At 37.4% G+C, this 10514-nt stretch overlaps 1 protein-coding gene across 1 annotated transcript in view; it reads right to left on the bottom strand.

Moving 5' to 3' along the window:
* The window catches only part of LOC107688568 (receptor-type tyrosine-protein phosphatase eta-like), a 53675-nt gene extending 44933 nt beyond the window's left edge, over nucleotides 1–8742 (bottom strand). The window contains exons 1-10 of the mRNA XM_016486273.1: nucleotides 8730–8742; nucleotides 7973–8287; nucleotides 6381–6641; nucleotides 6046–6294; nucleotides 5610–5858; nucleotides 5002–5292; nucleotides 3993–4253; nucleotides 3657–3905; nucleotides 3190–3441; nucleotides 2045–2305 (exon numbers count right to left, since the gene is read on the bottom strand). Coding sequence (XP_016341759.1) covers nucleotides 2045–2305; nucleotides 3190–3441; nucleotides 3657–3905; nucleotides 3993–4253; nucleotides 5002–5292; nucleotides 5610–5858; nucleotides 6046–6294; nucleotides 6381–6641; nucleotides 7973–8287; nucleotides 8730–8742 — 2401 coding nt within the window. The remainder of the gene's footprint in view (nucleotides 1–2044; nucleotides 2306–3189; nucleotides 3442–3656; nucleotides 3906–3992; nucleotides 4254–5001; nucleotides 5293–5609; nucleotides 5859–6045; nucleotides 6295–6380; nucleotides 6642–7972; nucleotides 8288–8729) is intronic.
* Between the last annotated feature and the right edge of the window lie 1772 nt (nucleotides 8743–10514).

Genomic DNA, 10514 nt, shown 5'->3' with positions numbered 1-10514 from the left:
TCTCCGTCATCGGTGGGCTCGGGCTGATGCTCCGCACCGCTGGGAGATGGTGGGCTGGGCACTGGGTCTGGAATGGATCTGACGAGATCATTCACGGGGTAGGATGGCGATCAGTTTCTCGCCAGAGTCCACTCCACGAAGGCAACGAAATCCTCTCGAGGACCATCCTCGGTTGATGGCGCTCTGCTTGCGGTGTTCAAGCTCGCGTCAAAGAATGAGCAGAGCGCGTCGTCCGGGTAGCTGGTGGTGCTAGCTAACAGCCGGAACAGTCTTGTATGTTCCTCGAGAGATTTGTCCCCCTGCTCCAGTAGGAGGAGGAGGAATTCCGGGCGGAAGAAGGGATCCATAGAAGCAACACATTGGAAACAAAAACATTTGAGGAAAAAAATTGAAAAAACTAACGGAGGGGAAACACACAGAGGTTACTGTCTTGGGTCGGTTCTTTTGTCACGATCTGTGCTAGGAGGAGCGCGGAACAAGGAACAAGGAGACGTGGAGTACATAAACAGTCTTTAATTCTGGGAATGACGGGAATTTCACAACATCCAACAAGTAGAACCGACAAAGGAAGACTACACAGACTGGGGCTAATAAACACAGGGCAATCAGGCACACAAAGGTGCATGGAATCAATCAAATTAACAAAATTAACACGAGAAGAAACTGGGTCACAGGGAGCAAAACACACACAGACAGTCCAGAACCCTGACAAATATAGACTATATAATTAAAACATTTCGAAATCCCGCTCTGCATGAGATTCGGATCGAGGCTAAAAATGATGCCATACTGTCTCAGTCCACTGCTCCACAATTCTCTTCGGTGTTAGACACGCTTCGAGAGGAAACACATCTTAAACATTTCGTTTGAGACGCTACTGAAATACCGTGAAGGCATGATCTGGCTCCTCATTACAAAATTTTTTATTCCCTAAAACTAGTATAAATGTTTTGCTTTGTTTTATATCGTGTGTGATCGCATAATTTATTTATATTAATTTAGTTTAAAAGAAGAGAATAAGACACGGACGGTTGAGTGTGATCGCGAGAGAGAGAGAGAGAGAGAGAGCGCGGGGTTTTTAGAGGTTTTTGTAAACCACTCGTTTGAAGAATGGTCATCCTTGCACTAGGAAAAATGTAAGGGATTATATTTTTACTCATTTATTGATTTATTCATTAAGCTTAAAGCTTCTTATTTATTGTTTTATTTTCAATTTCATTATTGGTCATGTTATTTAATACCTTTTTTATATTGGTGATAATCATTTTATACAACCGTCAGAATATATGTGTGGGCACACATATTGTGATCTGTTCTCATGCTCTGTTTAAAATTGGTTCGTTATTTTTGATTTCTACCTTAAAACTGATATCTTCTTTTCTCACATCCCCCGAGAGAGAGAGAGGGAGACATAGAGCCAAAAGTCAGATTTTCCATCATCTCTTCATCCCATTGCTTCTCAGGAGTTTTAGGTGAGTATAAGACGTCCATATCTATGTATTTCACAGCTCTTTTCTGATTTTCCACAGAAATGCCTGAGATCTATTTACCTAAGCGCACCTTGGAATGCAGCCAGATTCCTCCCCGGTCATGTGGATGTCAGATGCCGGACCGGATGTGGGAATGGACAATAAAAGCACAAAAACTTTCCTCAGGACTTCATTTATGACATCGAACAGCATTGGACAAACATATTTCTTCCTCTGGAAGGCAAAGGTAACATCTGGATGTCATTAACAGGTCACGGGGTCAAACAACGTGTGTGTGTCGCGACATGGGTGGGATACGTGGGGAGGGAGGGGAAAGGTCAAAAGGTCAAAGCCATAAATGAATCTTGACAAGGGTCATAAATCATTCTTGACACTCTGTGAATCATACTGACTACTAATGTTTGGGTAGTTGGAGCCAAACCCTCGAGGACAATAGCCCTCCAGGAGCAGCATTGGACACCTCTTCTAGTGCATTTACAAATTAATTGAAAAATGTGGCACAGAAGTCAGTTTGTTCTATGTAGCAAGTAACGAGTAATTTATAATTTACGTACTGGTATAGTGTGAGATGCAGAACGTTTCTCCTTCTGTTGATTCATCTGCTGCCACAGCAGTGATGCTAAATGTGTAATTGACTCCAGTAGTCAGCCCAGTGATGAGATAGGAAGTGTTAGTTGTTGTTGAATTTCCACTTGTTTTATCATCAGCCCATTGAAGTTTAAAGAAATATGTATTTCCAGTTGGTTCATCCCATGTTAGAACCACAGAAGATGTTGTGATTTCAGACACTCCGAGATTCCTGATCCCATCTGGCTCTGTGTAAAAAAAGGGAATAGGATTATTCATTCATAAGGCATTTACAGTTAGACTGGATCTGAGTGAGTCTGGTGGTTAAGATGTTGCTATAAATTTTATGGGTCAATGCGAGTAAATGTGAGATGGTTCTAAAGTTTCAGAAGATTCATTCGGATTAAACATCCCAAAAGATTCTACAAGAGATTATAAATTATTACATTTGTTACTAATAAAGATCATAATGATGATTTTTGGGTCAACTTTTGTAACACATTAAAAAATTATAATAAAAGAAAGCACTTTATAAAGGTAACACTTTATTTTAAGGACCAATTATCATTATTAACTATTAGCATGCATATTACTAGCACACTGGCTGTTTATTAGTACTTATAAATCAGATATTAACGCCTTGTTCTGCATGACCATATTTTAGATGCCTTAATCTGATTTCATACCTAAATTTAACAACTACCTTACTAACTATTAATAAGCAGGAAATTAAGAGTTTATTTAGGGAAAACTCTTAATTACTAGTGAATATTTGTTCCCTATTCTAAAGTCTTACCAATGTCTTGATTGATTACATTAGCCCTATTAAAACACTTAAACTAGATGACATGCTTGTATATATTGAGATACAAATAGGTTTACCTTAAAAATCATAATATCTGCATTATTTATTTTGTTAGACGTTACATTGATAGTCAGAACATTATACTGATATTTATTTTTGTAATAGGAGCTTTGGAAGGAGATTCGTACAAAAGAGAACGAAAAAAGCATGAGTGGTGCTGGATATGGTAATAGTTGTAGTGTTTTTAAAATTATTATATGGCACAGAAGTCAATTTGTTTAAACATGTTCTATATGGAAATTAACAGATAGTTTATAATTTACGCACTGGTATATTGTGAGATGCAAAAATTGTTGCCTTCTGTTGAATTGTCTGTTGCCACAGCAGTGATGCAGAATGTGTAATTGACTCCAGCAGTCAGACCAGTGATGAGATAGGAAGTGTTAGTAGTTGCATGTGTTTTATCAACAGTCCACAGCATTTTAAAGAAAGATCTATTTCCAGTTGGTTCATCCCATGTCAGAAGCACAGATGATGTTGTGATTTCAAACACTATGAGGTTCCTGATCACATCTGGCTCTGTGTGGGAAAAGAAGGACAAATCATAAATGCTGATGAGAGAGAGGGAGTTAAAACATGTGAGACTGATACAATTAGGAATTCATAAAGCATTTGAAGAATTTGTAGGTGCTTAAGATGTTGCTATACAGTTTTCTGCTCAAGGCAAGTAAATTGTTTCAAGGCTGAAAGTTCGGCAGATTAATTCATATTAAACATCCAATCAGAGGTCTTACTGGTATACAGTGAAATCTGATTGGCTCTCCCCTCGGTCACATGATCAGCTGCAACTGCAAACACTCTGAATGTGTACTGCGCTCCGGGAATCAGATGATTTATTTTGATGGAGGTGTTTTCAGCTGTCACATTGTTATTTTCATATTCTACACGGTAACAGGAGCATTGGCCGTTTGGCTTAGTCCAGTTTAGTAAGACAGAGGATGTTGTAATGTCAGCAGCTGTGAGGTTCATTATGACGTCAGGCTCTGTGAGTAAAAATAACAAGACATTTAGGGAGTAAAATGTGAATCCTAAAACTTGTAAAGACTCATCAGGAAAAGTATAAAACATACTCCTATATTTGGAGGTAACCACTGATTCTCCTTCTGTTGATTTATCTGCTGCAACAGCTGTAATGATAAATGAGTAATTGACTCCAGCAGTCGGACCCATTATGTTATACCATGTGTTATTGGTTGTTGAACGGCTGGCTGTTTCCTCATCAGTCCATTCAAGTTTAAAGAAATCTCTATTTCCGGCTGGTTCTTCCCATGTCAGAAACAAAGATGATGTTGTGATTTCGGTCACTATGAGATTCCTGATCACATCTGGCTCTGTGTGGAGGAGAGAAGAGCAACTAATATGTGTTGGTGTGTAACCTCACGCCAGCAAAGGGAGCCCTCTCCCGAGTTCTGACTGTGTGCTGCTCCCTCTGTTTCACTGGTTACTTCCTGTTTGTGGGAGATTTAAGCATGGCCTGGCTAAGAGGCCATTGCGAAGTATTGCCCGTTCATCTGCCTTACCGAGCATTCTACTATCATTGTCTTGTTTCTCTTGTGTATGACCATTGCCTGCTCTGTTCCGTTTTTTTGCCTTTTAGATTATCCCTTTGCTCAGTTGTTTGGATTGGACTGCCTTATTGTGTATTACCTCTGCCTGCCTCACGTTTATGCTATCTGCCTGCCGATTTGGATTTGTTTGCTGTGGATTTTAATAAACGACTGCATATGGATTCTAACTCGGCTTCCTCCTCATTACATGGTGATATGATATTTTTTTTCTTTCTTCTTCACAGTATATTAAGACTGAGCCTTTTTTCTGGTTCAGGGAGTTTTGTAGAGTGCTTTGTAAAGTGTTCACACTTTTATTTGAATAGAGCCTTTATTGTTTAGATTAACTATGTCAAAAAACGAAATAATCTTAATACTTACACACTAAGATGCAAATGTTTTTTTTCTCCTACATTTTTTACAGGTTATATTGATAGGCACACCATTACTTTAATATTTACTCTGTAACAGGAGTTTTTGATGGAGATTTGTACAAACAGAAAGGCAACATATACTTTATAATTTTACATACCAGTATATTTTGAGATGCAGAAAGGTTCACTCTCTCCTAAGTTATCTGCAGTAAGAGCAGGGATGCAGAATGTGTAATTGACTCCAGCAGTCAGACTAGTGATGCTATAGGAAGTGTTAGTAGTTGCTGAATATCCATTTATTTGATCACCAATCCATTGAATTTTAAAGAAATATCTATTTCCAACTGGTTCTTCCCATGTCAGAAACACAGATGATGTTGTGATTTCAGTTACTTTGAGATTCCTGATCACATCTGGCTCTGTGTGGGGAGAGAAGAGCAATTCATAAATGTTAATGTAAAAATAAAACTACACTCATGACACTAATTATAAATACATATACTGTAGGAGGAAACGTGAACTGGTGCAACAAATTAATGAATAACATATTAATAAGAGGAAAGTCCATATTTTAATGTTTACTTAGTAAGGAGATCCTTGGATTGAGATTCATACAAAAAAGTAAGAAAGAAAAAGAAAGAGCAGATGAGTGCTGCAGTAGTTTGAGCGCTTTTACGAATCATTAGAAAAAAAATATTGGTGGGTCAGAAGTCAGTCTGTTTAAATGTACTATAGCAAGAAAAAGAGACTTTATAATTCTACATACTGGTATATTGTGAGATGCATAAAGTGTCTCCTTCTGAGTCATCTTCAGTAACTGCTGTGATGCAGAATGTGTAATTGACTCCAGCAGTCAGACCAGTGATGTGATAGAAAGTGTTAATAGTTGCATTTGTTTGATCACCAGTCCATTGAATTTTAAAGACATATCTATTTCCAAATGGTTCATCCCATGTCAGAAACACAGATGATGTTGTGATTTCAGACACTTTGAGATTCCTGATCATATCTGACTCTGTGTGGGAAGAGAAGGACAAATCATACATGCTGGTGACAGATGGAGTTAAAACATGTGAGACTTTGTAGAATTTGTAGGTGCTTAAGATGTTGCTGTACAGTTTTCTGCTCAAGGCAAGTAAATGGTTTCAAGGCTGAAAGTTTGGCAGATTAATTCATATTAAACATCCAATCAGAGGTCTTACTGGTATACAGTGAAATCTGATTGGCTCTCCCCTCGGTCACATGATCAGCTGCAACTGCAAACACTCTGAATGTGTACTGCGTTCCGGGAATCAAATAATTTATCTCGATGGAGGTGTTTTCAGCTGTCATATTGTTATTTTCATATTCTACACAGTAACGGGAGCTTTGGCCGTTTGGTTTTGTCCAGTTTAGTAAGACAGAGGATGCTGTAACATCAGCAGCTGTGAGGTTCATTATGATGTCAGGCTCTGTGAGTGAAAATAACAGACATTTAGGGAGTAAAATGTGAATCCTAAAACTTGTAAAGACTCGTCAGGAAAAGTATAAAACAAACTCATATATTTTGAGATAACCACTGATTCTCCTTCTGTTGATTTATCTGCTGCAACAGCTGTAATGATAAATGAGTAATTGACTCCAGCAGTCGGACCCATTATGTTATACCATGTGTTATTGGTTGTTGAACGGCTGGCTGTTTCCTCATCAGTCCATTCAAGTTTAAAGAAAGAACTTTTTCCAACTGGTTCTTCCCATGTCAGAAACACAGATGATGTTGTGATTTCGATCACTGTGAGATTCCTGATCACATCTGGCTCTGTATGGAGGAGAGAAAAGCAACTAATATGTGTCGGTGATATGATTTTTTTTTCTTTCTTCTTCACAGTATATTAAGACTGATCCTTTTTTCTGGTTCAGGGAGTTTTGTAGAGTGCTTTGTAAAGTGTTCATAGTTTTATTTGAATAAAGCCATTGTTGTTCATATTAACTCTATCAAAAATCGCAATAATCTTAAAGGTCACATATTTTACACCTTTCTGGAGTTTTATTTTAGATTTTGATGTCCTTAAGAATATACATTTGCGGTATAAGTACCAAAAACCATCTCAATGTGAAAAATCACAGCTACTTTATGCAGGCTGTGTGCATTTTACTGTGGACTGACTGTTTTGAAACTTATATGGTAGTTAAATAGTCCCTAGACCTCAGTTGTCTGAAAAAGGCCAGGACATATCAGTTTTGACAATATGGGACCTTTAATACTTAACACACACTAAGGGTGCTTTCACACCTGTGGATCGATTGCTTTATTCCGAAACGGGGATTAAAATTATTACATTGTTGCTTTTTATTCTTGGTGTGGTTCGCTTTCACACGGCAAAGTTTCTAAATGGACCAAATTTGTTAATACAAGTCACGTGCGAGTAAACTGTTCTCTCATTGGTCAAAGTTCCATGGTTTATTTTCCGGGATTCCACTTAGCTGTCACGTCTGTCATCCGTCAGGATGGAACACCAACAGCTTTTTATTTTATTTTTGTAGCTGTCCTTATATTAATTTATCATTTTGAGCAGGAGTCCAGGATTCATCGGGAAAACATTTTTTAAATGCACCTACTAGGAAGAAGAGCAATAAGACGGCATTATAAAATGAAAAAGTGTGCTTTTTTATTTTGAATGGCGAAGACATGCTCACCCACAGATTCATTCACAGGTTAATTTATAAGTATTAGCAAAACAATAAAGCTAATGCTTTTCACAGAACTTACGTAATTACGCATTATACATTGTGATATAGCCTGGTTCGTTGGTCTGTTAGATTAGATTGCTTTCTCACTACAACCGAACCGTTCCAGAGTTCGTTTTCAATCGAGCCGAGACCACCTCATTCAGGCGATCTCGGACCGATTGTTTTGGCGCGGATCCGGGCGCGATTGCCGTGTTCACATATGCCCAAATGAACCGAGCTAAGGGGGGAAACGCGCCAGGTTCCAAAACAACGAGCCAGGTGTGAAAGCACCCTAAGATGCAAATCTCTTCTTTTACATTGATAGTTACACCATTACTTTAATATTTACTCTGTAACAGGAGTTTTTGACGTAGATTTGTACAAAAAGAAAGGCAACAGATATTTTATAATTTTACATACCAGTATATTTTGAGATGCAGAAAGGTTCACTTTCTCCTAAGTTATCTGCAGTAAGAGCAGTGATGCAGAATGTGTAATTGACTCCAGCAGTCAGACTAGTGATGTTATAGGAAGTGTAAGTAGTTGCTGAATATCCGTTTATTTGATCACCAATCCATTGAATTTTAAAGAAAGATCTATTTCCAACTGGTTCATCCCATGTCAGAAACACAGATGATGTTGTGATTTCAGTTACTTTGAGATTCCTGATCACATCTGGCTCTGTGTGGGGAGAGAAGAGCAATTCATAAATGTCAATGTAAAAATAAAACAACACTCATGACACTAATTATAAATACATATACTGTAGGAGGAACGTGAACTGGAGCAACAAATTAAAGAATAACATATTAATAAGAGGAAAGGCAATAGTTTGATGTTTACTTACACTGTTAAAATTTGTTTTTATTTTACAGGTAATTGTCTGTATTTTTTTTTTTTACAGAATTTTCCCCTTTTTTCATTATACGATAAAATACCTGTTGTTTTACAGATATTTTCTGTATTTTAAAGTTCCACCATTAAATTTACAGAAAATTTCTTGTATTTCGGTATTACATGAATTTTCTGGTTTTTAAATGGAAATTTTCTGTATTTTCACAGAGTAATGTGTAATTTTACATAAAATGCTATTTAATATTTACAGATTATTCCTGTAAAAATAGGGAAACATTTTTTTGAACCACAAATCATTGTCTAAGTGTTTGTATTAGCCTACCATTGAAGATCATTAATCATGTGAGGGTTAAAGTGAGGCTTTTAAGGTTAAATAATAGTATTTGTACATACAGTACATGTACTGTAAATGATGTATTGTTTCTTTTACTACTCTTTTAACCTTGTCTTGTAAATAAATGCTCATTTTAATCATTATTTGGTAAATTATTTGTTTTCGGTGATGGTATAGGTAGGGTTATGCTGCGTTTCAGACAACTTGGATTTAGGATATTTCCCACTTCAACCCAGAAATAATTTATGGAATGTCGCTCTTTTAATGTTTACAGATATTTGTAATGTTTTAATGCGGCCAATCATTAGTAACATTAATGTTTTAATGTTACAAAGTAGCCTACTTTTGCATTATGACGCAGATTCAAATTTGCCGCCAATTTAGCTCCGCCCACGATGGTTGGCTGAGATGTTTCTGTACCGTACGACACGACAGCGATGGAACGACGCGGAAATTATTTGAATTTATTTCAGGCTATCCATTCGGAAATGTGTGAAAAAATAACGCACTCTTTCTTCAGTGAGCCTGTTTCGCAAACTACAACAAATTCTGACGATACTACAGCAGACATCATGCCAATTGCCAACCGACCGAGGCAAGTCTTTCATACAACATATTTTATATAGTGTGGCTGCACATTTGTGTTAAGTGTAGTTTCGAAGCTAAAATTAGCATTTCTAAATGGTTTTCAGTCACATAACTGGCGTCGATAGCTGAAGGGCAAAACACTGAAAACTGCAGCACGTTTGTAAGAAAGATCAGTTGACCTCAAAAGACTCGAAACAAGCTTTAGTAAACTTGTTATTAATATCAAAGTTTGTTAGTGTAACGCTATATAAAGTCTTTGCTCAACTGGAAGTACGCGCCAGTTTTTCAAACTCTTAAACGGTGGGTCATTTTGAAACGTTGAATGTGGCAAACTGTATCAAAACAGAGAGTGTTGAGAGTGAAATCAGTAGGCTGTTAGTTTGTACCTGGCTGACTCAGACTGAAGACTTCTAGTCTGCGTGAGAGAGAATGTTGTGATAACAGAGCCAGGTCTTGTAGAGCCAAAAACTGTGAAAGTCAGTTAATCAGTTAAGAAACTATAATATCTTTAAACAGGAATCAATGACATTTAGGATCCGTTTTCAGGGTTTCAGCACACTTTGACCAATGATTTTATGACTTTTTCAGTTTTTGATGATGACTACTGTAGGGTATCAGACCAAATCAGCCAATTTAAGATTCGATCAAGAACATGGTTGAAACACGAGGAGCCGAATTCCACAGAAAGGCCCAAGATGACAGGATGTTCGTAAATCAGATCCTAGCGCCAGCCAGTCTGAAGCAAGCCTAACCAACCAACTCTTTCACAGAACAGCTTGCAACATTAAACAAAAGAAGACTTATTGATAATCCAACGCAGGAAGGAGATTGTCAAATTTGGGGCAAGTAACCAAGATTAATGGTCAAAGACACAGCATATCATGACCATCACATGAGGAAAATCATTAGTAGAAACTGAGTTGGGTGGTTTCCCCCACCTAGAAGACAAAGACCAGACTGAGATTCCTTATGAGACCTTTTAACCTCTGGTCTTCACAGAACATGTCCTTATGTTCACAGAATGGCACAGAAACTGTCTTTTACAGATGTAGATGCACCAAAATGAACTCAAAAAGACTTATAAACGAATATCAGTCCATTGCTTAACTTCATATTATGTATGTAACCCACACATTTGACTATCACGTTCTAATCACTTATTGTGTATGTCTTTTTAATAACTAT

Source organism: Sinocyclocheilus anshuiensis, unplaced genomic scaffold (assembly GCF_001515605.1).
Source record: "Sinocyclocheilus anshuiensis isolate Anshui unplaced genomic scaffold, SAMN03320099.WGS_v1.1 scaffold521, whole genome shotgun sequence".
NCBI lineage: Eukaryota > Metazoa > Chordata > Actinopteri > Cypriniformes > Cyprinidae > Sinocyclocheilus > Sinocyclocheilus anshuiensis.
Note: the sequence above shows the minus strand (reverse complement) of the source record. Positions and strands in the feature narration are given on the sequence as shown.